Here is a 27,664-nt window from a genome sequence, read left to right as displayed (position 1 = left end):
GTTCATAGGTTGATGCTCAACGACTGGGCCACGGCGGTCAGGGTCCTTACCCTTTTTAAAATCGACCACCATCTTGTCAAGTTCCTAGAAATATTTTTAAGTTTCTATACATTATTCCTCCCATCAATTCCCTAGGGTGAGGAGGGAGTCCTTAAGGTAAAGACCTTGGTTCAATTATTATTTTCATTCCTTACAGTACTTAGAATTTACTTAGTAAGTTCTCAACAAATATTTGTTAACAAAATGAGTAAAGTGTGTCACTTTTCCCCTTAAAACACAAGTAGCCAGTCTGTCTACCTCAGAGATGTCAGAATATCCTCAGTGTTTCAGCAAGAGGCACATTCAGCATCGAGAACACAGCCTTGCAGCCTAAATCGGCTGGGACTGCAGAGCTTCGTGTTTGGGCTGCTTCTGAGGTGCTCAGGTTTACATTCATCTACCTGGAGGGGCTCCTGGGCCAATGACAGCTGGTTCGGAATCGTTAAGAGAAGTTTCGATGAACATAACGGAGTTTACATACAGATGAAGATTTGTGTGTATTATATACACATATATCTACAGAGGACACAATAAAATACTGAAGAAAGACCGACACCTGCCGCGGCCTCTGCGATGGGGAATGCATGCGCCGCGGAGCACGCGGATGCAGCGTCCGTTCAAGGCCGTCCCTGGCGTGAGCGCCCCGCCCCGCTGGGAGCCAGCGAAACACGCCCGTCTCTTCAGAACTCCGTTATTTTTATAGCGGAGAAAATCTCCTCCAAGAAATCAGTTCCGCAGAAATCCTGGGAGGGCTTGAAAGACACACGCGTACTGTTATTAATTTGACCGTTACTCGGAGGAGGAGAACAAGCACGCAATCGCCACGTCTACACCGAGCAAAGCTGAAGGCGTTCCCGTGCAACGGGCCACGCGGAGCCACGGTAAGAATGAGGTCTGCCTCCGGTCCCTGCCTACGGGGCTCCCCGTGATACACTGCGAAACGTAAGAAACACGCTGGCAAAGAGGAAAGCAGCACAATTTGTTCAGCACAACCTGTGATCTCCTTCCCCCAAGACGAATATCGCTGCAGGTGTCACCGAGATTTATGAACACGCCTGTGTGCCCCGCACAGATCTGAGTGTTTGTCTGTGTGTGCAGGCGCGCATGGTTTGTATACGTGTGTGTACATGTGTTTGTGCTTATGCTTGTATGCGAAATATATATATGAAAATGGCACGTATAAGTGTACATGTTTACAGACATGTTATATGACCATGGACAAAGGACATGGGAAGACCCAGGCCATGGTTAAAATAATCACCGCTTGCTCTGGGCTCACATGGGTGGAGCGTGAACATTTCCTCCTGGCCCTGAGAAATCTAAACAGAGAAAGCCGTAGGAGTTCGGAACTGTGGTCTTTGTTTGGGGGTCTGTCCCGACCGAGAGTCAGCCTGCAAGGCCCTGGGCCTTTTCCCGAGAATGCATTCTTCTGCTTGATCTGCAGCGGCTCATCGGCTCATCGTTAGGCGGCGTGCGAGCATTCGAGGGCCTGGGCCCCGTGACCGCAGTGGCGTCCCCAGCCCACGTGTACCTGCCTGGCCGCAGAGCCCCACGCCCATGAGCACTGCAGTCCCACTGTCCGTCTCATTTCCCACGTGTACCTGCCTGGCCGCAGAGCCCCACGCCCATGAGCACTGCAGTCCCACTGTCCGTCTCATTTCCCACGTGTACCTGCCTGGCCGCAGAGCCCCACGCCCATGAGCACTGCAGTCCCACTGTCTGTCTCATTTCCCACGTGTACCTGCCTGGCCGCAGAGCCCCATGCCCACGAGCACTGCAGTCCCACTGTCCGTCTCATCTCCTCACACCCGTCACCAGGCAGTGACAGGCCGGCGCACCGCACAGAAACCACGAATGGACCAGACCGCGTATTGATCGCTTCTAGAATTGCGTAGCCAAGAGGGAAAACCAGTGGTTCTGTAACCGGACCAACAGTGGGTCCGGCTGCCTGTCCCCACTCGAGCCAACGGAGCGGAGACAGGGTTGAATCCTATCCGAGCGTTTCTTCCAGTCCTGCTGGCAGCACAGGAGAGCCGTGGGTCAGCCACAGGAATCTGCTCTGCCCCCCCCCCCGCCCCCTCCTCCTAAGCCAGCTGCTTAGACAGCTACAAGGACAAAGGGGAGTAGGCAAAGGGCAGTGCCAGACAGGCGGAAGTGCTAGGGGTCTTCAAGGGGCCGAGTGAAGTGCCAGGGCCGGGGTCACAGGGGAGTAGCCAAAGGCAGTGCCGGTGGGCAGTTCACAGGTGAGCAGGCTGGAGTCTGCAAAGGCCTGCGGGATGCAAAGGGGCTGGTGCTCTGGTTTCGCAGGAAGTCTGTGTTAATCTTCCCGTGGTAAAGGCAGCTCCCATGGGGAGGAGGCTGCGTCCTCAGGTCAGCTCCAGCCAGGGAAGAAGTGCCTCCTTCACTCTGAAGAAAACTATCATGGCTCACAGCAGGATTCCTATTTCTTACACTTCCAGCTGGTTCTCCGCATCCTACCTGCCCCCTTCATTTACCATGCAAATCTGATAAAATCCCACATGTCCACAGGGGACTGCTAGGCCTTAGAGATGGAGACACGCCCCCTGGGGGACAGTTAAGGGGACATTCCCATGGCGACAGAAAATGTGGTGGATTCAAATACCACACTGAGAAGGCTAACCCCTGTTTTGTAATGCTGTTTGAAATTCTCTGCTGTTTAGATAGTCCCTTATTCTGTAGAGTCAACTCTGCTATTTTTAGACAGCCCCCTATTCTGTAAGAATAACTTTGCTTTCTAGCCTGCTTGAATAATGAGGAAGATAAATGTAGCTGTCTGACCTTGTAGGCCAGAGACTAGATACACCCGTGCTCTCACGCCCTGCCAGGTGTATTTTTTAATTGGATAGAACTGTGTTGTTTTCCAGACCACAAGCTTCCAGCGAGATGACCACGAAGCACACATAGGGCTGGCTCTTTAATAAAAAGGAAACTTGTGCTTCTTGCTCTGCTCAGAATTTGAATTCATTTTTCTCTGGGCCCACCGGTGTATAGTAAAGTGTAACTCCAAACTCTCTAAGCGTTGCTTGTTTTTTCTTTTGGGTTTTCTGCAACAACACGAAGAGGGTCAGCAGCGTCTCACAGGGTGAGAGCTGCACCCACAGAACCAGGAGGGAAGGGCAGCAGGCTGTGTCGGGGGGAAAGGTGGGGGGCAGCTGGCTAAGATGCACGAACTAGACCAGAAGGGCTGTGAGCTCCAGGGGCTGCAGGAGACTGCCCATTTGGCACAAAGGCATATTTTTAGGAGGAAAGGGAAACCATTCAGAAATTAGAATATTAAGAAAAGATTGCAGATTTTTGTAAAAAAAAAATCAGTGAATAGGGTTTCAAGTCACTATTGAAGTTGCCTAGGGCAGAACTTAGCTTGGGGGAAATGAAGACTTCACTTTTTTCCTTGATAATTAAAAGATGGAATCGTCTGGCGAGAGAGGATGGGACCTCCAAGTCTTCTTGATTAGGTGCTAAAAATAGATGTTCCTGCCGTCCTGCCTCCTGGCAGCGGCATCAGTGGAGGCGCTTTTCATCTCTGCAATGTGCTAATTGTTTCTAATGGCCTGTAAACAGAGTCCCCACACTATTAACCTTCTCTCTTTAGCCAGCCAGTCAGCAAATTAGTCTTTGAAAGAAAAGTTCCCCGCAGGTTGCCCCAGGAGGTGTCCAAAAGTAGAGACACTGTCACTTAATTTGGAAGGGACTCAAGGTCAAACCAGCCTTAAGCTGGTGAGTGAAATGGATCGGCCAAAAAGCTTAACAGAAATGAAAGAAGGACTCCCTCCTCTCTGGTTCCAGTTCAGATTACCGGAGTCCCCTTCTATGGGCAGAGACATAAATGGTAGCACCACTCCAGCAGCTCACAGACACACAAACCTGCAATTTTAGGATTTTTTTTTTAAAGCAAAGCAAAGTCCCCCAGTTGATAAAAACATTTGACGTTTGATCCTTGCTAGTTAAAATCAATGCCACATTGAAATGGAGTTCAAGTTAGTCTTAGAAAGGGGATGGCCCCCAGACGGGGGGGCTCGAGTTGTGCCCCTCTGCTCTGCTTATCTGCTCTCGATATAAAAAATAGCACTTAAATTGTTCTGAGGAAGAAAATCGCATAATAGCCAAACCATGCTAGGGAAGAGATGGCCATTGGAGAAGGACTTTTCAACCAGGATAAAAATTTCATTTAAAGGTACAGTAACTGAACTGTGTGCCCGGCCCAGAGTGAGTAACGGAAGAGGGGCTTCCGAAGTCGTCCAGGAGAGAGACAGATGCCTCCGTGATCCAGGCTGTGAACCGTCACGTTTCAAATCAGTGAGATGTCTTGATAGATGGTGTTAGAATAATTAATCTCTCTATATAAAAGCCTAAGCGACTGTTGGACTGTTCAACCGGTAGCTATGACATGCACTGACCACCAGGGGGCAGACAATGCACAGGCATGGAAACATGGAACAGACTGATGAATCTCAGAGGGAAGGGGAAAAGGGGGAGGGCGGGAAGGGATTAACCAGTGATCTTATATGCACACCAGAGGCCTGGTGCATGGATTCGTGCACTGGTGGGGTCCCTTGGCCTGGCCTATGGGGATCGGGCCGAAACCATCAATCTGACATCCCCTGAGGGGTCCTGGATTGCGAGAGGGCGCAGGCCAGGTGGAGGGACCCCACTGGTCCACGAATTCGTGCACCAGGCCTCTAGTCAGTAATAATAATAAAAGTGGGGTCCTTTAGCTTCCTCAACACAGGTACTAGGAAGGTCAAGGAATCAAATGTTTAAAAAAATGGAATTGTACAACCACCGGAATACAACACAGGTAAATCAAATTAATAGCTCAGTGTCGGCAAAGAAGCCCCTGAGAGGGAAGGATAATAGAAATCAGGGATAATTGAGTGCATAAGAATTTAGGACTTGGATAGGAAAACACTCAAAACAGAGTCAAAGAGAAATAATAAGTGGGAGAATATTTACATTTATTAAACACACAGAAACGTGCTAGCATTCTTAACATATAAAGAAATCTTCCACATTTATTTGAAAAAATAAAGCACAAAATGGCACCTAGAAAACTGGGAGGGAAAAGGCCAAGACGATGAATTCACCAATGAACCAACACAGACGGCCAGCTCCCCAGAGAGCGAGCTCACAGCCAGGGCAGCGCCCTGCGCCACGTGGTCCCACCAGCAGCTGCCACATCTGGGCTCACCTGCTGAGCTCAGTCCGGCGGCTCCGCCCAGGAAAGCGCCACGGGGTCCCGGGTCGGAGCGGGCACAGGCCGCAGGGGAGCAGGCCTGGGGGAAGCTTCGCGCTGTGAAGCCCACACGGCGGGTCATTCTGAGAACACGTCCCAGACCAGAACGTAAAACTAAATTATGAAGTTTGTTTTCTAAATGTTTTAAAATACATATTTTGGTGATTTAAGTATGTTTTATGTTGTTTTTCTATTTTAAGTGATCCTTTATGTCAAACTCAACAATAAAAATTTACAATAGTTTCTACATCAAATCAATATCACGATATCATGGTATTTATAAAATATGAATGAATAAAACTTTGTTTTTCTTTTACAGCTATTCACATCATGACATGAACCTTGAATTGGACTAATTTTGCTTTTAAAAAAATGTGTGTTATTCCTCGGAATGAAATGCCCTGGTAATTATAGCAATTACCAGAGTAAGTTAAAGAGATTCTATTTGCTGATTCTCGTCCAGAAATACTTAGTGTTCCCTCTATTCCCTGACATTGTCCTCCATCCCTTTCCTCGGGATTCTCAGGTTCTTCCGGCCCCTGGCCTACAGCGTCCAGGAGAGATGGAGGGGCACCCCCTGGGTCCCCTCTCAATGTGCTGCCCCCCCCCCCCCCTACTGCCGGGCATGTGGTCAGCAGGCGCCTGCAGCTGTCAGCTCCTCGGACCTGAACCAGCCTGTCCCTGGGCAGTGTCGCTGGAGACTCATCCAGGTGCCACGTAGCGTCTAGGTTTGGTCTCCCGGGACGCAGGGCACGCTCAGTGCCGAGGCCCCACGCAGCCGGCCAGGGCCTAGCTAGGCCCGTGTCTCCTTCATCGTTCCTGCCAGTCTAGCCTCTTCCCCTTGCCCTTCACAGGCCTCGGTCCCTAATAAATAAGTAAAACAGTCTCACGTCCCAACATCCCCCACAGGCTGGACTGGAAGCTCGGACCCTTTCATCCCATGGTGGCTCCCTGGAGACCAGCCCCCGTCCCAGGAGGGTCCCAAGGCACCGCCTAACAACCAGACACCTTTGTGGCTCTTACCTTGGGGAATTCTAAGGGTCTGAGAGGCTCTGGCAGCGGCAAAAGTCAAATAGGCTTTGTTATTATAAACCGCAGTATTGCTGAACACCATCTCCACCTCCCAGGAAAGGTAAGGATTTAACATAGACGTGGTGCTGGTGTTACTCGACTCTTCCACCCGCCAGAGGGGCTTCTAAATATCCCTGACCAGACTTGCCCACCTGCTGGAGCCGGCTGGCAGGCACCAGGCCTAAGCTATTTCGAGAACGCTGAGCTCTGAGCTCTGAAACGCGACTTCAGCCGCAGCTCGGAAGGCGCATTTGCATATTACTCAGTGAAGTGTGGTTTCCCGTTTAGATCAAGTGACTGTTCTAAATTAATTTACTCGGTCTGGATTCCAAGTTTTCTGTGCCTGCACAAGCTAGGTGATAGCTGTTGGCATTGGCCCGGTTAGCAGAACTTCATGAGAAGTTAAACTGAATCGTAGTCTATCGGCATCACTATACTAAAAATAGAAAGTCTGTCCATTCCAATAACTGTTCAGTTTTTCTTTCCCTGTAATTCATTGGATCAGAGTGAAACTTTTGGAAGGAAGCGTATTTTCTTGATCGTGAATGACCTGACATTGTGGGTTCTACTGACAATTTGGTTTAAAGCTCCACACGGAATGTATTGTTTTTAAAGTGACAACATGACTATATATTTGGGTGGAAAAGAGCATCAAGGTTAAAAACAACATCCTCACTGAAGTCAGGAGTTTGTGGAACCTGCTTGGAAGTAATAGTGGTGTGTGTGCAACTTGTCACTGCGTTCAACAAGCTGTGACAGCCAGCCTACAATCAAAGCAGACGCCGTAGTTGTCAAAATTCACAAATATGTCTGCAAAGCTGTGGTGACAAATCTGATGTCGGGTAAGAAAGCCTCTGGGCGCCAGCTGCACTGCCTGCCTTGCCGCCTCATCAATCGCACTTCCGAGAAGGCCCAGCCCTAAACACTGCTGTGTGAACCGCCCCGCGCCTGCCCCGAGAGGGCTGGACTGCTGCACCAAGCAAAGGAGGAGTCGTTGCCACGTGTAAGTCTGTCTGCAGAGTCGTGGTGGCGAATCCGATGCTGGAGGAGAGAGCCTGCTGAAGGTGAAGCAGGCGCCACAGCCAGACCTGCCATGTGGGCGTCGGGACTATTCGGAGCTGCAGCCCACTGGGAGGAAGCAGACATAGGAAATGCTCTCTCTCCCTAAAGGAAAGGTATTGCCTGAATGCAGGACATGCCTTTGTAACGGTGTCCCCTCCCGCTCTCTGCCAGGAAGGACAGAAGTTAATCACTGGAGACATCTCTAGACCGCTATCAGCCACGGGGACACCGGAGGCAGACGGCTACATTACAAACTTGCCTAACTGGCCCTCGTCTTCCATTAGATCCCCCATATGTTTACCTTCCCACGATTCGCTGCCCTAGAAGTTCAAAGTTCTTTCCTTTGTTCTGTCGCTTCTCCACAAAGGGACTGTTCTTTGAATAAGAAGGTATACAGGATGGGTATAAAGTAGGCTTACAGTTGTTTTTATGGAAAATCACACAATAACTGATAAATAGTAATACCAGAATAAACTCTGTTTTGTGTACTTACAACTGTAAACCTACTTTTGCCCACCCCTGTATAAGCCCAAGTTCTAACCAGCTCTTTGAGTTACCCATCTCTGGCTTCTCCCATGTGTATGTGGGCTGCTCTGGTTATACATTTCTGTTTATTTTGTTTTTGTTCATCTGCCTTTTGTTGGGACTTCAGCTGGGGAACTGAGGAGAGTATAGGAAACAATTTTTTTTCTCCCCTACACTACAATTGTATTAATTATTTTATGAGAATCTTCTAAATTTGCTCAAAATCAGTTAGCAATGCTTGAAGCAAATTCTTCAATTAATGGAATCCCCCAGCTTCTGAAGCTTTAAGTAAGTATAAATCACCAGAAAAGGTCATCAAGAAGAAACTGGGTTAACCCCTAAAAAATAAAGGCAGATCTGACTCCATTCAATGATGAGAAATCAAATGACATACAAGTTTCATTCTGAAATTCATAATTTAACTCTTGGAATATTTCAATTCATAGAAAGAATCTTTCAATGCAAGTTCTATTTTTAATTAGATAAATTTATATTCATACCACAAGATGGAGAAAACTTCTGATTTTGTTGCCTTGAAATGGTGGAAGTTCCAAAATATGTATACATAAAAATAACTTATTTGACGAGGGCTTTCTGTGTTATAAAAATGTTTATGAAAGGAAGTTTCTCTGAGCGAAGCAAAAATCATTGCTTGGGATAATATTCTGTCAGAAATAGTCATTCATTTAACTTACAAAGCAGTTAGAGGTGAGAACACTCTATCAAAACCACTGACTTCTGCCAGGAGAGGGAGATTTCTCAGTTACAGTATCATGATCTGTAGAGAAACGGCGAATGCTTTAGTTATATGGCAACTTTCAAGACGCTCACAGGCAACTGCATTTCTTTAATATAAAGAAAGAAAATAGGAAAATACATTTTGAACAAAATGACTGAGGGGAAGAAACCAGATGTGAAGATTAGCAATGACAGCACCACGTGTCGGAGTTTGGCTTTGGGGTCAAGGGTCAGGGTCCGGCCCTTGCTGAGTAGTGTGCGAGGAGGAGGTGTGCCCACAGAACAGTGGTGTGGGCACCGCTGGCCGGGTGTACAGAATGGCAGGTGGGCCAACTGGCGCATGCCCTGCTTCACTCACTGCACAGAGGCTCTCCTGTCTACTTTCCACGCGGTCTCGGCCAAGCAACAGAGTCCCTGGAAGAGAGTTTGGGCTCCTGCTGCAGAGCAACGGCACACTGAGGGGGCACCGGGAGGGGCTGCCAGGGTCCCCTGGCCCTACCCAGCCCTTTCCCACCACACGCTCGACTGCTGGGGGGCACAGCTGTCATCTGCCCGCCCTGCATCCCGTAAGCAGCGCTCTTCACAGCCCGAAGCCCCTGCGACACCTCCTGAGCCACATCAGCTCAACATACACATGCTGAGTGAGCAGGTGGTTGGCTTTTGTGTTGTTGTAATCCTCACCTGAGGATATTTTTCCCATTGATTTTTAGAGAAAGTAGACAGGGGTGGAGGGGGGTGAGGGAGAGAGAGACATCAATGGGAGAGGGACACAACGATTGGTTGCCTCCCGCACGCACCCTGGGGCAGGGGATTGAGCCTGCAACCCAAGTATGTGCCCTTGACAGAGAATCAACCCCGAGGCCCTGCTGTGTGTGGGCCGATGTTCTAACCACTGAGCACATTGCCCAGGGAAGATTGGTTGACTTTTTATTTTTATTTATTTATTTTTAATAATATATTTTATGGATTTTTTACAGAGAGGAAGGGAGAGGGATAGAGTTAGAAACATCGATGAGACAGAAACATCGATCAGCTGCCTCCTGCACAACCCCTACTGGGGATGTGCCCACAACCAAGGTACATGCCCTTGACCGGAATCGAACCTGGGACCCTTCAGTCTGCAGGCCGACGCTCTATCCACTGAGCAAAACCGGCCAGGGCAGGTTGACTTTTTAAGGTATCTCTGATGACAGAGGTGCTAAAGACCACAGACGCTGCGCAAACTGGCCACGCCGTGCACTGATGTCGGAGGCCGGTGCCCGCACAGGAACTTCCGCACGTGAGCATGTGGGTGTCAGGGCGTGAGCGATGTCAGGGCCGCACAGTAAGTAGCGCCTAGTGCTGGGCGATCGGCGCCTGGACCCAGAATGCTCAGGGTGTCATTCCTGCTGCACCTCAGAAACAGGGTCCAAGGCTGTGTCCTTCTGATGCGGAATTTGCCAAAGTAACGAGAAACAGAATGAACACACCACGAGCCTCGCTTCAATAAATAATCTGCTTGCATGTGGGTTCCTGAGACGATGGCTGATTTGGCTGCAAACAGCTCTGTGAGTCTGGGAGCCGCGAAGAACAAATCTGTAAATACTCGATCCTAAATGTCACGGGAAATAATCGCTGCGTGCGATGTCTTCAGAGAGCAGCGTAGCTCACACCGCTGCCCAGCACTAACGGATGTCCCGGCACTTTACAATGTGAGGACGTGAACCGGTGCAAATACAATTTGCAATGAAAATAGCGTGCTCCCCTCACCAGGTTGATAATCAATTGTTAATTAAAAGGATTAAGTTGCAATTAAAAACAAATGCACATGTCACTTACAATATTATTCAAAGTAAAATGAGCTGCTTAAAGGCTCTTGAATAAAATAAAAGAAATAATCAAGATGTTGCGGGAATTCACTTCCATTGAAAACAGGCCATACAAATAAGGCTTCCTTGTCACCAGCCCTGGCGAGTGAGGGGCTTTAGAAATACAGCTGCTTCTTAACACCCAACATCAGACAATGAACTGCCGAGGACCCAGGCGGGTACGCGTGCAAGGTTGACCTTAGCGGCGGCAGCACTGTCCGGGTGGGTTTGCTGGGCGCCCGCAGCCGCCGCTGAAGGAAGAGGTGAGCGTGTGAGCTTCATGCTGAGGCGCCTGCGATGTCTCCAGGAAGCCCGGCGGTGCAGCTGCTCAGACCCGACATCCCCGGGTGACTGGGGGAAAGGAAGGCCGCCCACTGACACAGGCTCACGTTCCAAAGCTTCCGTGTTGATAAAACAGTCCTTCTCTTTACATGTCACTGACCCCCAGGAATACAGCTGAAGGATCTGGATCCCACGAGTTCGACACAGAAATTTGACTCTCCTCCCTATTCCTAAAATCCTCTTAATCTCCTTATTCCTAATATCGCCTTAACCTCCTCCTTATTCCTAATACCACCTTAACCTCCTCCTTATTCCTAATATCGCCTTAAGGCTGTTGATTGCTGATAAATTGACTTTATCTTATTCAGATTTGGAAAATTCTGTTAAATCCAGGAGGGTTTTTAAGGAGAAAGTGTTCCATATGAAAACAACCTGTTTTCTGCTTCTTGCATTGCTTTAACTCAGGTCGGAAACACTGATTTAAATCCTCCGCTGCAGAGACACCAGTGGGACTGCGGCCTCGGTCACGTCTGCACGCCGTCAGCGGGCCGCGCCCTTCGGGCAGCCGGTAGCTGACAGGGCACACGGACAGGCCGGGGCTCTGTGATTCTTGGCTCCCTCTGCTGCGAGCTGTCTTTGGATCTCACTTCCCGCCAGTGTTTTCCTTTCACACCTGAAGGAAATTTTACGCCAGCGTCTGGAAATGCATGGCACTTCGATCTTCCACATGTTTTCGCATGTTAACCAGCACCAGGGCGTGGTCTGGTCGGCAGGAGCCCCGAAAACCTCCTCTGTTACTCCTGCACCTGCTAGCAGACAGGACCCACAAACAAGTGTTTTCTCAAATGCCACGATCGCTTTAAAGCTGTGACCGAGCGCGGCTCCCACCTTTAGAGCCAGTCAGAGCCTGACCGATCTCCTACTTCAGTTCTGGGGTTTTATGAGGAACCAGAGGCCGATGTCTATGACTGTGCCTTTACATTTGAAGCACATGAGAGGATTTGGACTTCAGTCTTACTCCATTTATATGTACATTTTTAAAACAACACTGGAAATAGTCTAAATTACTAGCAACGAGGAAAGGAGTAAATAAGAGTATTCCCATGTGATGGAATCTTAGACGCTTATTAAAAACACGCTCCTTGTTTTTATAAAATATTTCATCGCAGGAAAATTTATCACGGTACCATGTTAAATGGAAAAGGCAGATACAAAACTACATATATAACATGATTGCATACATTACACGTGTACACATTCACACACACACAACCCATATGTACATGCAAATACCCAGGCTTCTCAAGATACTGGAAAGAATTAAACTAAAATTTTACTAACCATAAGGATAAATTTTTCTAACAGTTAAGAAATTTTATTGTGAGTGAATTATTTCTAAATTAAAATATAAAGCATTAGCTGGAAAAAAAACCCCCCACAATTAGCAGCAAAGCACAATGTAGAGTATTGGGGTATGCTCATGCAGGGATTAATATCGTCCCCACGCGTGGGTCCATGACAACATCCTGTGCATGAGTCCATGACAGCATCCCTACACATGAATTCATGACAACATCACCATGCAAGAATCCATGACAACCTCCCTATCATGAATCCATGACAATATCCCTACACATGAGTCCATGACAACATCCTGTGCATGAGTCCATGACAGCATCCCTACACATGAATCCATGAAAACATCTGCATGCATGAGTCCATGACAACATCCTATGCATGAATCCATGACAACATCCTGTGCATGAGTCCATGACAACATCCTGTGCATGAGTCCATGACAACATCCTATGCATGAGTCCATGACAAAAGCCCAAGCATGAATCCATGACAACATCTCTACCCCTGAGTCTGTTTTGAGATAGAAGTCATCTCACTTCTATCCTAGGATCCTACTTGACTACTGAGCAAGCTGCACAATGCAAGGATTTGGCATTTTGAGGTCTTTTCCGTTAAAATATACCCAAGCGAGGCGGATAGTGCCAAAGGCAGGCAGCCTCCCCTCAGGAGAGACCCCTGGGAAGGCCATGCTCTGGGGAAAGCGAGGAGTCGGTGTGACGGTGTCCCCAGGCCCTCACCTGATGTCGGTGCACGTGATGCAGGGGATGTCCCGGCTGTTTGTGGTGATCAGGTTCAAAGCTACTGATGTTTCTTTGTCAGAGGTCGGGTGCGCCGAACATTTAAAGAAAAATTCCTGCAAGAAAGAGAAATGCGATCAAAGACACGGCAGGCAGCCAGCGCTTCCCCGTCTAAACATTTCCACAGGAAACGGTCGCAGCCCACACAGTGAAATTTCTTAAATGTTGGGGAATCGGGGCAGGAGAAGGGCTCCTCATTAGGTCCGAGTTAGAACTAAGTCAGCATCAGATCTCTCAAGGGGAACGAATGACCTTGGGCAGCAGTCAGGGACGCCCTTTGAAGAGGGCCCAGGTCTGCTAGCCTTCCCTTCTTTTGCTCTTGTGCCCGTGGAGCAAGGCCCCTCACGGACAAGTGCGTCTCATGGACAAACCCCACGTGGACGCAGGAGGAAGCCTGAGGTAGCGTCATGTGACGAGGAGAGGGATACCTAGAGCCATGGATTGATTGGCCCAAAGCCACACAATCGCAGGCGAACCAGGGCGCAACCCAGTGCTTTTGTTTTTCTCACAGCATCTTGACACCATTGGCCAGTGAGCAGCAAGAGGGAAGGACAGCGGAAGGACCCTGCTCTCAGGAGGCATGCACGCCAACGCCGACGCACGGAGGAGCAGAGCGTGACTCACCCAGCTCATGCGGAGCCCCACACCTGTCCTGCTCTCCAGCACCCCAGAATCCTGGGGAGCGGTCCCACGCCCCCGGCGGCAGCTGGGATGTACCTCTGGCCTTGTTCATTCATTTCCCTACTCTTGTTCTGCACACACTCCGTTTTCATTTAATTTTACTCTATTTTTATTTTTTTAAATAGTTTATTGATTTTTCGAGACACGGGAAGGGAGAAGAGAGAAACATTGACGTGTGAGAGTAACGTGGATTGGCTGCCTCCTTCCTGCACGCCCCCTACCAGAGATCAAGCCCGAAACCCGGGCACGTGCCCTGACAGGGAATCCAACCGGCAACCTTTAGGTGCATGAGTGACACCCAGCCGGCTGAGCCACAGCAGTGGGCACACGCTTCATTTCAGCTTTTCATAGAAGTCACGGTCTTTTGATGGATAATACCCTCCCTTCGCAACCAAAATTTTCTATTTACGTTTCTTCATTTCTTCCTCCTGTTCTTTCCATGTCTGTGCACACCCCTCCCCGTTTCGTTCCCCGAGGTGCTGGGCCGGGGAGGCTGTGCGTCCCGTCCGTCTCTGCATCTTCCAGGAGAGTCACTCCACGGAGCTACACTGTCTGTGATGACAGGCATCCTCTACAAACAGCTCACCGGGGGGCGGGACCCCCGCTGGGGGCCCAGGTGGCCTAAGGTAGGTATGTGCCCTTGAACACTAGGCCTGGCGTCAACCCACTTCCCTCACAGCTGCGAGAGTCCGTGGTTTCAGCTTTGGGGCCCTACGGCTTTGTTGCACTTCGCAACTCCACGCTGTTACCTGAAAGAAGCCCTCGGCGACATACACGTGAGCGGATGTAGCTGCGAACCAAGAAAAGTTTATCAACACACGTGGCCAATCGGATTTTGTGAACAGGCGCTGACTGACTGCCCTGCACCCGATCCTGAGATGGTTGTGGAACGTCTTCCTCCTACTTGCATCCTCACAGGGCCCGGCGTAGGCTAAGCATTCGATATACACTGAGTGGCCAGATTATTATGATCTCTGAACATAATAATCTGTGTGTGTATGTGTGTATGTGTGTGTGTGTGTGTGTGTGTGTGTGTGTGTGTGTGTGTGTGTATTAGAGGCCTGGTGCATGAATTCGTACATGGGTGGGGTCTGGCCAGCCTGGCCAGGGGGAGGGGACATGGGTGGTTGGCCGGCCTGCCTGCTGGTCGAACTCCTGGTAGAGGGGACAATTTGCATATTAGCCTTTTATTATATAGGGTATACACTAAGTGGCCAGATTATTATGCGTTCAGAGATCATAACAATCTGGCCACTCAGTGTATTTCTTACATGAAAGTCAATGGATTTAACAGATGCAGCCGATGTCCCTCTACACATCTCACAGTGCCCCTAGCTTGTTCTTTCCCTGTGAGCGACACACCGGCCTCCTTCTCCCCCGCCCTGAGCACAGTGAGCGATACCTGCGGGTCTTGAGTGCAGTGCATTGGAAACTCCTGGGCGGGGGGAGGGGGGGCGTGGTGGTAAGCCAGACCCTGCAGCCCTGCCCGGGGTTCCTAGCTCAGCAGTCCTGACAGTGACCAAGGATCTTCACTTCTTTTTCATTTTCAAAAATATTTTTTATTGACTTCAGAGAGGAAGGGAGAGGGAGAGAGAGAGAGAAGCATCAATGATGAGAGGGAATCATTGATTGGCTGCCTCCTGCACGCCCCACACTGGGGATCAAGCCCGAAACCCAGCATATGCCCTTGGCCAGAATCGAACCGGTGACCTCCATGTTCATGAGTCAATGCTCAACCGATTGAGCAGCACCAGCCAGGCAAATGCTACCCTTTTCACTCATCCTTTAAATGCTGCAGATCCTTCAGGGCAATGAGAGAAGAGTTAGAGCAACTCCTGCCTGCCAAAGGAGCAGGGTGGAGGGCGCGCCGACCCTGTGAACGTGGGCTGGTGGCCACTGCTTCTTGTCAACATGAGGACCCTCCCTCACAGCACAGGGCAATCCCTGCAGAACGGCTGGGCTGGGCCGTCGGGATGGGGCTTCACACACAGACACAGGCCGCGCTTCTGTCTCCTCTGAGCTGCAGAACCAACCGGCAGACACCCCACCAGCACACCACCCAGGGCTCGGCCAGCAGATAAAACCCCGCAGACAACTGCCCACGTCCTTCCCGGGGCGAGGGAGTGTTCACCGATCATGGTGTGAGAGGCACAGGTCTGCGGAAAGCTCCCGTCATTCATATGATGCGATAAAACTAAAACAGAAATTACTAGCCCTATTAAATACGTCTCTCTCTCTCTCTCTCTCTCTCTCTCTCTCTCTCTCTCTTTCTCTCTCTCTCTCTCTCCCTCTCCCTCTCTCTTTCTCTCTCCCCTCCCTCCCTCCCCTCCCTCTAAAAGAAAAGAAAAACACACCAATGAAACAATATCCTCCAGGGAAGATGAACAACAACAAATAATAATAAAAATCAGGAATAATGATACAGGTTTGGATACAAAACGACTACGGAACTCGTTGGACCGCACAATGCTTGTAGATGTTGCTCATTTAACAATGCCAGTGGGAAAATTGGGTTAGGCCTCGTTAAACAGATCAAACCTCAACAGTAAGTGAGTCTGTGATGCTCAATGGTAAGTTTGTCTTCTCTTAATAAGGCGTTAGTACAGCCTCTCGGCGGCGGGCCGAGCTCGGCGGTGTCGCTCCCAAAATGAGGGCCGTGGTCTGCAGACGGTCACTTGCTGCCCATCCACCACGGCCACTGCCAAGGTCACCAGGAGGACCACCGCCTTCTGCTAGTCCCTCTGTTGATTCACAACAAATAAATGCATTGTGTACATGTAAACACACACACACACACACACACACACACACACACAGAGGCGTGCACGCATGCACCACGCCTAAAGCCTTTCTCAGCAGGGAGAGCGTGTCTTGGGCGTCACTGCAGCAAGCACCCGGCCTTCCGACTGCACCCCTGGGTCAGTCTAACAGCATCGCCTTTCACACCAACTCAGCTACTGCTGCACTTCAAAAGCATTTTTTAAAATTTTACTTTATTAGCCAGTTTGAAAGCATAAACCTCGTCTGTTCCCTAGGCCAATGTAATAGGTAATAAACATTAAAATGAAATTCTCAAATCCAAAAGGTGCTGAAAACACAGTTTCGATTCTTTTCTCTAAATGTGGTGTAACATTTCATTTATGGCAAAACCTGACAGGGACTTACTATTTCTAGTCTATATTTATCCAACTTGGTGTGACTAGTCAGACTTCTCACTGCAAAGTTACTATGTACATATTTTAAAAATGACAGGGCATAGACACTCCCGGGGATATTTCAGAGCTAAAATATAAAAACTGCACAGCCTTTTTAAAATCTAAAAATGTCTCAGTCTAAAAGCCTCTGGCCCCAGGGAAGCACATTCCAGTGCTGGCCGGGGCTGTAACTTCCCCCAAACACAACGTGGCAGCAGCGGCGTGTGTGACGCCGTGGGCGGAGGCCGTGACGGGAGCGCCCCGGCTCTCAGTCTGCAGCCCAGCCAGACCGGCAGACCGCCGCCGTGGTCCTCACGGCTCCTCACGCCTCCGGAGCAGGGGCTTCCTGTCTCAGGATGCGTGGGCCCGAGAGGACACGCAGGCGTCCGCGGCGTGTGCGGTGGCACGCGTGGGCAGAGCTTTCCAGGGTCCGTCTCACACGGAGGAAATAAGAGGTTGAAGTGCTCATGTTGTGACCTCCCACCAGTGACCAGAGTGGACCTCTGGGACAGGCACACAGACAGTGGTCTGTTAGCTGGCGATCATCTGCCAGAAATGGCCGGACCCTCTGGGTGCGGGCCCAGCCCTGGGAACAGATGGGCGTTCTGGGCCCCGGCCGCCTGCATCCCGGCTGGGCTCCTCTCCTGGCTTGGCTCTGCGACTTCCTCCATTTCCCTGCTGCTGCTGCTGCTCTTGGTGCTGAATCTACCAGGACGAGTGCCCCAGCTGACACTGTCCCTGCTGTCCCTGCTGTCCCTGCTCCCACAGCCGGGGGCTGAGAAACGCGGACCACAGCGTGCGCATCTGGCTGGACGGGCAGGAGAAGCGCCGCTCCCCTAGCAGTAACTCACGCGCTGAGAACATGGCTTAATTGGCTACAAGCAAAGAGAAATCCTGAGCAAGCACAAAGTCCGAGCTTTAAAACATTTCAAATGACTTCAGACTTGGAACCTAAACTTTCCCCTCAAAAGTCCTCGTTGCGTTAGTACAAAGAATTTAAAGCTTCTTTTAGTTGTTCTTTTATGGCGGGCAGCACAGGCCCCCATACACCTCCTCTCGGACGACACTGCGCAGAGGAGCGCTTGCCACACTTTAATAGCGTCTGCAACTCTCTACGTTTATCTTGCTGCCTCGTTAGAAAAGGAAGGAGATAAAGTATAATTTGTAAACTTACCTATAAACCCGACAAAACTAAGACGAATAAAACTAGTGAATAAAGGTTAGCGCCTGTTTTCATTGAGACAATGTTTTAGAGCAGTGCAGGTTCATAGAAGCACGTACTCTTTTTAAATCAAGTTTTTAAACCAAGACGACGGACGCAAAAAGGCGAACAGGCACAGCGCAGTGATGGGCTCCGGGCCTGGGGACGCATTGAGGAGGTGGTTTTAAAGGAGAGACAGTCATGGGGGATGGCGGGCGGGCCAGATCAGAAAGGATGCCGCCCCTCCCATGATGACGGCTTCATCTGGATGGGAAGGGCAGCTGCGGGTGACTTTAAGCAGGCGAACCGGGTGAGCTGACCAGTCGTGCCCACAGCCGGGCGAGCTTACAGACTGTGCCCACAGCTGGGCGAGCTTACAGTTCGTGTCCACAGCCGGGCAAGCTTATTGGTCATGCCCACAGCCGGGCGAGCTTATAGACTGTGCCCACAGCCAGGTGAGCTGACCAGTCGTGCCCACAGCCGGGCGAACTTACCGGTCGTGCCCACAGCCGGGCGAGCTGACCGGTCGTGCCACCAGTGCCTAGTGAGAGAGAGCAGCACACAGAAAGGGAACACCCCTGCCATCCCTGTCCCTCTGGGACCAGAGGCCTGCTGGCACCGTGCCCAGCATGGGCACTGCCATAAAAGACTCCCCGAGTCTAGGCCAAGCACCCCCAGTCTGGTTACATGACTGTCAGTAGGTGACGCTGCTTCAGACATTTATGTCCTTTCTGGCTGTTTTGCCTAATGTGGTTGATTGACCAAAAGTAATATTACAACTACTAATGGTGCCCTAAACGGATGACATTTTATTTTTGTCTTCAATTTCTTTTTTCCTCTGACTTAAAGCTCCTCACTATCCGGATGTAGAGGTGCTCGGTGTGAGTAACCTTCAGTTAATCGTGTAAAGGCCCGCGATCTGAGAGAGGGATCCTTCACTCCGCTGTGACCTTAGGAACACAGCCCTGATGTTCCTCCTCCTCCCATGCTCGGTGCGCAGGTGCTAACACTGCCCCAGCGCTCGGCGGGGTGTCGGAGGGAACAGCAGGAGCGGGAAGCAACCTCCGGGCCTGCCTTCGGCCCGGGATCTCATGGAGCAGGTATAGCCCAGAGGAGATGCTTGTGGTTAGGCTATGGCGTTTGCTGGGGCGGTGGGGGGGGGGGGGGGGGGACGCTGTTTGTGATGAGCCTGGAGAGGCATCTAACGCCTCCTGCTCTAACAGAAAGTCACGCTGAGAACACCCGGACACAGTGGGCCCTCGACACTGGGCGCGTGTCCGCAGGCAGCTCACGGCTACAGGGACCCATAACCCGTGGAAGCCGGGCTCACGTCTGCTCATGTGACCCAGCGGCTTCCATGTCAGTCCATGAACGCGGCAAACGCGTGCAATGAGGGGCCCGATGAACTGCGATCCGGAGCCCAGCATCAAGGTCCACCTCAGGCACGGCCGTTCTTGCCGTGGCGTATGCCTGTGTCATTCGTTATAGTGACTTTTGCAAAAATGTATTTCTACCCTCAGCGGAATCCCAGAAAACACGAACTTATTGTTCGGGGGTGAAGACCACAACCTTCCTCTTAGAACAGGAGGAAAAACCAGGCGTGTGGGCCTGTCACCCCCGACCCTCCGCGGGGGGTGGTGATCTGAGCCCGCAGTCAGGTACAGCGGCGGCTCCGGGCTGTGATCCGTGCCTTCCCCACGGGCCTGACCGCCGGGCAGGCTCTCTCCCCGCCACCGCCTGACTCAGGGTCAGCCCGCGCCCCGGACACCGGAGCCACCGCGGTACAAGACGGGCGCCCGTTGCATCCTTTACGCTTTTCACATCAGTTGGACGGGCGGGTCCATCACACACCCTGAGACCCCGGGAAGCTGCCCCCCGCCCGCTCCTCTAAACCGCGTCTCTGCTCGGGAAGCCCCGCCTCCTCAGGCCTGTGCTCCTGACCGGGACGCCCTTCCCGGGGCAGATGCGCAAGGAGCCCCGAGCGGGATGGCGCCGTCAGTGCTTTCTGGCTGCACACATGCTTTCCCCCAGCAACACCTGGTGCCGAGGGACTGCATCCTTACTGGCTGGTTACGTGGAAGCCCATCTGTGCCAAGACGGCCGAGCGCCGGCTCCGGGGTGGCCAGGCCCGTGTCCGAAACCATGGAGCCAGGCAGGGATGACCTTCACCGCCCTTTGAAAGCAAGACAGAGACCAAAAGGGTCTCTACATGGCAGCAACGTGGAGCTACAGAAAACACGTTAGGAACTACAGCAAAATAGGAAGATTTGCATTCATATGGTAACTATAAAGCCCTTTACATGTATCCTTTCTTCTATCTTTTCCTTATGAGGATTTTTGGGGATGAGTGTATTTACCATTGAAGATTTCGTGAGAAAGTAACACCAATACACTTTCAGGTAATCTGTGGATATGAAATCGTAAGTTGACTGTTAGCCCATTATCAGCCTCAAATCCTGCACACGTTAAATGTACTGCCGTGCATCTTTACTTGTGCTGTAACGTCTTCTAGAAAATTCTTTATGTGTGATCCTAGGTGACATAAAGTCATGTTTTTCTAAATATTTTACAAGCCCTTTTATAAAATCGGGAACACATCAGCTACACACGTTTGAATATAAATAAGTGCTTATGTGCTTCGTCAAATTCCTGTTTGTCTGACAGCTGAGGATAAACCAAGCCTGCGCGGACCCCGGTGAGCGGTGTGCCTTGCCAGGGCCCGGTGCAGTGTGCCAGCTACGGCGTCCTGGCCTGGTACCGGCTTCGTCAGCCACGGTCTGCCCGTCGTGCTGGGACCGCAGTGCTGAGCTAACATTGCTGGCCCATTCAATGAGAGAACGTTTACAGGAATTCCCTGGACTCCACTGAAGTCTCAAGAGAACGAGACTGTGCATGGGAGGCCACGTGCGGGGCCCCTGCGGTGGGATCGTTCACGGGCCCATTTCCAGTAGGTTTCCTCCCCGCCCCTCCCCGCCCTCGCCCTCCGCCACCCCCTCCCCGCAAAAAGCCTCCATATAAGCGGGATCTTCAGGGAAATCACAGCGAGGATGTAAGTGATTTATGGTGTCAGTTCGTGTTTCCACAGCAGAGGGGTGTGCATTGAGTATGGGAGTTTGGTAATTTTCCTCACAATCTCATAATCATGCTTGAGTCCTTGGAGAATGAAAACCATTCTATTTTATTTTGTGTTCTTGACACCAAAAGTGTTTGATGGAAAGATTTGAAGATTCTCACTAGACATAGGGAGGGGGAAGAGAGAGTCCTGATCCCCAACACAGAGTTAGACACAGGGGCCCCAACACAGAGTTAGACACAGGGGCCCCCAACACAGAGTTAGACACAGGGCCCCAACACAGAGTTAGACACAGGGTCCCCAACACAGAGTTAGACACAGGGTCCCCAACACAGAGTTAGACACAGGGGCCCCCAACACAGAGTTAGACACAGGGCCCCCAACACAGAGTTAGACACAGGGGCCCCAACACAGAGTTAGACACAGGGCCCCAACACAGAGTTAGACACAGGGGCCCCCAACACAGAGTTAGACACAGGGGCCCCCAACACAGAGTTAGACACAGGGACCCCCAACACAGAGTTAGACACAGGGGCCCCCAACACAGAGTTAGACACAGGGGCCCCCAACACAGAGTTAGACACAGGGGCCCCCAACACAGAGTTAGACACAGGGGCCCCAACACAGAGTTAGACACAGGGGCTCCCAACACAGAGGCCCTGTGCCCCCCAGGCAGGCGGACCGAGACCTGGGCCCAGGAGCAGGCTGGGACGCAGGGCAGCGGCGCAAACACTCCCTTCTTAGAAACGGGGCAAAAGAAGGTAATGGACACCAAGGATGAGGATAGCCATTTCGAGTGAGTTGAGAGTCTAGTATTTTACAACAAAAGCATTTTTATTCTTTTCCATCCTCTCAGGTGATACGAAGCCGGCTCCTACAGTATGGACAGATGCCCCTTGGGGCCTGCTTACAAAGCCGCGTGAGGGAGGGGTTTACAGTGAGTACGGAGAACCTAATACAGAAACGGAGCCTTCCCAAGTGATCGCTAGTCCAACCCACTTTTCACATTGTCTCTAACGTTCTCTACGGGCTTAGGGCTCTTTCTCCCCGAGAGCATGGCTCTGTGCCCCGGATAAACCTGGGGGAGAGGCTCTGGGTACTGAGGTCAGGAGGTCACTCACAGAGACTGTGGACATGACCTGAAACTCCAATCACGACAGAACCCCCCGCGCTCCACGGACCAGCGCCCTCTTTCTGCTGTTACTGCCCCAGAGCGATGCCGTGACGCAGGACCGCTAGCACTCCATCCTGTGACATTTACATTCCTCTTTTTACCTACACACATTCTCCTGCCAAGCCTGACACACTTCCCTCCACCCCCTCCGGCGGTCAGCCACAGTTGGTTTATCCATTGGCCAAGGCCATGGCAGTGTGAGCTAGCAGGATGGTCTTCCTGCTGTCTGAACCGCAGCCACCAGGGCCGAACTCCTCCCCAACTTTATATTTACTAGAGGCCTGATGCACGAAATTCGTGCAAGGGGCTCGGCCCTGCAGCCCTGGCTGGCCCTTGTAGCCCCAACTTCATCTGGAAGGTCGTCCGGAAGGACGTCTGAAGGTCGTCTGGCTGTCCAGTCTAATTAGCATATTACACTTTTATGATTATAGATAGGAAAACTGAGCTCCGAGGAGACAGTTAATTCATCACCAAGGCTCGGAGTGTTGCCTCTGCCTCGCTGTTCCTCATCCTTTGGGTCCCAGGTGGCTCCGCTCCGCCCTCAGGAAGTAAACAAAAGTGCCCTGGCTGTCACCTGACATCAGAGTCCCAGGACATGGGAGCCGCCACGGCCGAGGTGCTTAGGGAGCAGGTGGGTGGGTACCCGAGCATCCGGCCCATGCCTGCCTCTGCCTCCTCTGCCTCCTCTGCACAGGGACAGGATGGAAGGCAGCGCAGGCCGAGGCGCTGTCACACAGCACCCGTGGGTGACAGGCGCAGCCACTCCTGATCGCTGATGCTCATCGCCGCCGTGAGATTAAATGGCTGAGCAGGGCCGGGACCTCCCCGAGGAGCCTTCCTGAGCTTTCCCCCTGGCGGCCACGGGACACTGAGGAGACTGGGCCGCTAGTCAGCACCACGGACAGCAGCGCCTTTAACCTCGGGTTCCACACGCGCCAGATAACTTCACTTATTAAAACACACACAGCGGCTTTGCTGGGCTGTAGCTCAGCACCCGCAGCCCCTGTGGGTGCCTTCGCGCCTCACCTATGCTGGGAAGGATGGAGAGGCGGCTGCAGGGGCATCTCCCTGCAGAGAGGGGGCGCCTGCTGCATCCAGGGTGTGCAGAGTCCGAAGGCATGGTCATCACACCAAACCTAGACACTAAAGCCACCTGGGATCCGTACCTCACAGACGGGAATCAAACACAGCGGGAATTTAACTCCTGCCCACGCTCCCGGCTGCTGGAGGCGGGATTCCACCTGTGCTCACACCTGGCCTCAGGCCCCTCTCCCTACACGCTGCTGCCTCACCAACTTGATCAGGACCAGGTAGAGAAAAATGAAAACCAGCACTGTTCTTTATAGAGTCTGAATTTCTTCATGCTTGTATGCATTTCTGGAAAGTTCCATTTAATAAGGAAATTACATGGTAATACTTGAGAGATGGGCAGAAGAATACGTAACAATAAAGAACACTGTAGTGCTGACCCTCTTAAAGTAATGCTATAAATCAAGTATAAAGAATAATGTTTTTAAAAACCTGGTATAAGACAACTGATACCCCACTTTACTCAAATCGAAGGCTATCTCACATCTGTAATTCAGAGAATTCGTTTCCCAGTTCAGCTTGCCCATGGCCCCACCTGGGCAGGTGAGGAAAACGGGCGCCCAGCGCGGGAGGTTGAGCTCTGGGGAATTACCACATAGTGGCTTGGAACTAAGGAACAGGAGCTGACAGCCTGCACTGCGTGTGCAATAACATGTTAAAGAATTAATTGGGGGAGTTCGTTCTTCTAGACACAGCTCAGAAACCTTGACACGAGCTACACCTTGCCATGATGTAATCAATGTTTAATATACGTTCTGACTTGATATTCTCTGGGATGATGGGCTTAATGAATATATTAAACATAAATTCATGACATTTATTCCCCAACTTTATAAAAATTCTAGGTCATGTGAAAAAATGAGTCTGTGTGACTATCAAAGAAAAACGTGGCAATTTGGAGAACTCGTGGCATCAGACACTAAACATGCGGTCATGGGTTTTAGGCATTTAGAGTCATCAAAATGGCGTGAGTTTGGGGATGGAAGAGCAGGTGAATGGAGCAGGACAGACTTAAGGTCCCAAAGTTAACACGCCATAAAGCAGATTTATTTCAAATAAGTGGGGAAATGGGTTCTTTCAATACATGATACAGAAAAATTTGTAGATTTTTGTGGGTAGAATAAGTAAAATCAGATTCATATGAAATCCTTCACGCTAAAGGAAAATCTATGTGGATCAAATAATTTTAAAAGAGAAACCATGAAAAGTACCAGGAAAGATCTGCAGTCTCTAATGATCTTGAACGTCAAGAAGATCCCGCTAATAAGAAAGACCGCAAAGGCGTAGTCCGTAAAAATCACACATTTAACCCCATCAAAGGCAGCTCAAACAGCTCTGAAACACCACAGAAGGTTTGTCAATTGAACGGCTGGTAACGCCGTTAGCAGCCTCGATGGCCCGCAAAGGGTGACTCTCAGAAACGTCTGTAAGTGTAATGATAAGAAAATGGCCGTAATAATGAGCAATAAATAATAAAAACACGCTCCAGCTCCCTTGGACTGGGAGAGAGGCAGTTTCACATGAGCTACGAGGTTCCCCCTGAGCAAAGATGTTCCACCTGGCGAGGATGGCACGTGGGGAAAGCAAGGCGGCTGACGTCCAGGATGGGGGCAGCCGTCCACACAGCTCTGGAGAGTGGCAATCGTGCAAACACCCGGAGGACCTGTGGGTCTCAGGGAGGGACACTGTGGATGCTAGTACGGAAGCTCTTCTCCCAACATTACTGGTGAAACTGGCCAGGCAAGTCTGCGGAACATACGTGAGGAAGAACACAGAGCAGAGGCGGCCGAGGAGCCTCAACGCTCACCACCTCTGGAGCTGAAGCAGACACAACGGTGCCCACCGCCGAGAACCATCTAGACCTGCGTGTGCTGACAGGGAACAGGGGTGCAATGCATGATGTAACGATACCAGCCACCAAATAATATGGGAGCTGCGATTGCATTAAAATGTGTGTGACTCTGTGTGTGTGTGTGTGTACCCATGTGAGCATACACACCGACCCCTTGAAAACAGTCTGAAGAAGACCATTAATAATGTTAACAGTGATCCCCCCCCCCGTGCTTTGATTAAACACGTCTTCCCCTTTGCCTTATGTGAAAGTACGTTGGCTAATTTTTTATACCCAACACTGTGTTCTTATAATCAGGAAAGGCAACATGTATTTAAAAAACACCTCAATGAACATGAGGTGTCATGGCTGTAAATCGGACGTCTCGTGTGGCATGTAACAGTGCGTGCTGTCACGGTGATGATCATGTCGGCACGTGGTTCTCAGAAAAAGCAACACCACCAACACCTTTTCCAAGTCCTTACGGCTTATTTTCCCCTTCAGCTCCTCTGGCCGGGAATCTCACCGCCGCCACATGGGTGAGATTATATAGCTGCCCATCAGGACGCGTTTATTAAGGAACTGCAGAGGTGACAGGTTGTGGCAAAGTTCCTGTCAGAGCAACCTGATCCGTTTGAATGCCTCGTGTTGTTTGTAGAAGCCGCCATCACCTGCCTGGGCGTGATGCTAACATGGCGGGGAGTTAGAGAAAGCCAGCGCAGAGCCGAGATCAAACCCGGCGAACGCCCCCACGTGTGATAACGACGGTGGCTGGTGGGCACGGCACCAGCTGATGGCTGCTTATGAGGAGGGGCTCGGAGGCGAGGACGTCAACCCCTGCACCAGGTTTCCCCTCCCACCCTCTGCATGCAGAAGGCAGGGGGTGCCCGTTTCCCCAAGGAGGGGACTGACGGGCGCACAGGTGTGGTCCGAGGCCCCGGCCTGCGGTGTCAGGACCAGAATTCAGACCGACATCCCTGGCTCACCGCTGCACTCCTCTGCGGGGCTCCAGACCAAGGTCGGCCATGTAAAGGCGGGGCCCTGCTCTAAGCCGTCAGGTCAGACCACGGGTAAGTCACTGTGAATGGGGGCTTGGGAAACAGGTCACCAATCTAAGCGCCTGGGTGTAGCCTTCCTGGACAAGACAGGATGAAACCGGCCAGACGTACGACTGCCTTTAACTCCCGCGGGAGCGGCGCCTTGGGCACCATTCAATGGGGCGCTGACGGGAAGCGCTGCCTACTGTCTATCTAACACTGTCCCAGCCACAGATGCTTCAGATCCTCAACTCACCCAGCCCCGCGCGAATGAACGCTCACGTCGGTATAATCCTACTCGGATGCGTCCTCATCAAATCAGTGTCCGACTTCAATCTGAACCCAGACGACAGAGACGGCACACGCCCATGGACCGGGGTACGTGTAGGCTGTGACATCACGGGCTCATACAGAGACGGCACACGCCCACGGACCGGGGTGCGTGTAGGCTGTGACATCACGGGCTCATACAGAGACGGCACACGCCCACGGACCGGGGTGCGTGTAGGCTGTGACATCACGGGCTCATACAGAGACGGCACACGCCCACGGACCGGGATGCGTGTAGGCTGTGACATCACGGGCTCATACAGAGACGGCACACGCCCACGGACTGGGGTGCGTGCAGGCTGTGACATCACGGGCTCTGGCACAACTCAGTCCAGAGCGTTCCCGTGACCCCTCCCTGGCAGCCAGCCACCCGAATGGCAGCGGCTTATTTATTTTTAAACTTATATGTTTCTCATATATCTGTGCTGTGGGCAGGGTCTGTGCAGACTGCTTCTCTCTGCTCCCATGGCAACCGTGGGAGGCTCTGAGCTGAGAGCGGGGAGGGCTGAGGCCGCTCGTCACGCCCAGGAGCTGAGGGGGGAAGGCGGACCTGCTCCGGCTGGATCACCTGGCTTCCCAGTCCCCTCCCTCTGTGTCCATTGGCCTGTCATTCTTCTGCCTCGGACAACACACCCGACATGCCAGCGCCGCTGCCTGTGGGGACCCCACTGCTCCCCCTCAGGCACCTCCTGGGGTGGGAGAGTCCCTTTCTCTACCCCCGCCGGCACTTGCTGTGCTGGCCTCCTGGCATTCGCTTCCTGCCCGTCTGTTTCAATTCCTCGCCCCATTCACAGAGCACCGGCCACACCCAGCATGATCCCGGTCAGCTCCTGGTCAGTCACCATTTGTCCACGGCCGACCCTCCCTGGAACTTCCCCAAACGGTGAGGAGCGCAGGGGAAACACCCCTTTCTGTCCGGGTGCGGCCTGGAGGCCGTGCGGGGTCCCTGCACTGCTCCCGGGGCCCGGGGCAGCCATCCCGGTACCGTCCTCCTCGCCCCGACGCCCCAGCGCCCGCAGGTCAGCCTTTGCCGCTGCCCGTGAGACGTGAGACGCGGACAGACAGACACCTGCTGTGAGA

General features: G+C 51.6%; 1 protein-coding gene across 11 annotated transcripts in view; it reads right to left on the bottom strand.

Annotated features, from left to right (window-relative positions):
- Positions 1-27,664, bottom strand: part of PRKN (parkin RBR E3 ubiquitin protein ligase) — a 529,515-nt gene that overhangs the window by 191,775 nt on the left and 310,076 nt on the right. For all 11 annotated transcript variants that reach the window (XR_013813998.1, XM_079780669.1, XM_079780675.1 and 8 more), the window contains one exon: positions 12,915-13,030. Coding sequence is in view for 10 of the 11 variants with exons in the window: in XM_079780669.1 (XP_079636795.1) it covers positions 12,915-13,030 (116 nt within the window). In the remaining variant the exon portion in view is untranslated. The remainder of the gene's footprint in view (positions 1-12,914; positions 13,031-27,664) is intronic.

The sequence above is a fragment of the Cnephaeus nilssonii genome (genome assembly GCF_951640355.1).
Source record: "Cnephaeus nilssonii genome assembly, chromosome: 9".
Classification (NCBI taxonomy): domain Eukaryota; kingdom Metazoa; phylum Chordata; class Mammalia; order Chiroptera; family Vespertilionidae; genus Cnephaeus; species Cnephaeus nilssonii.
The sequence above is the reverse complement of the archived record's forward strand: the minus strand, read 5'-3'. Positions and strand labels throughout refer to the sequence as shown.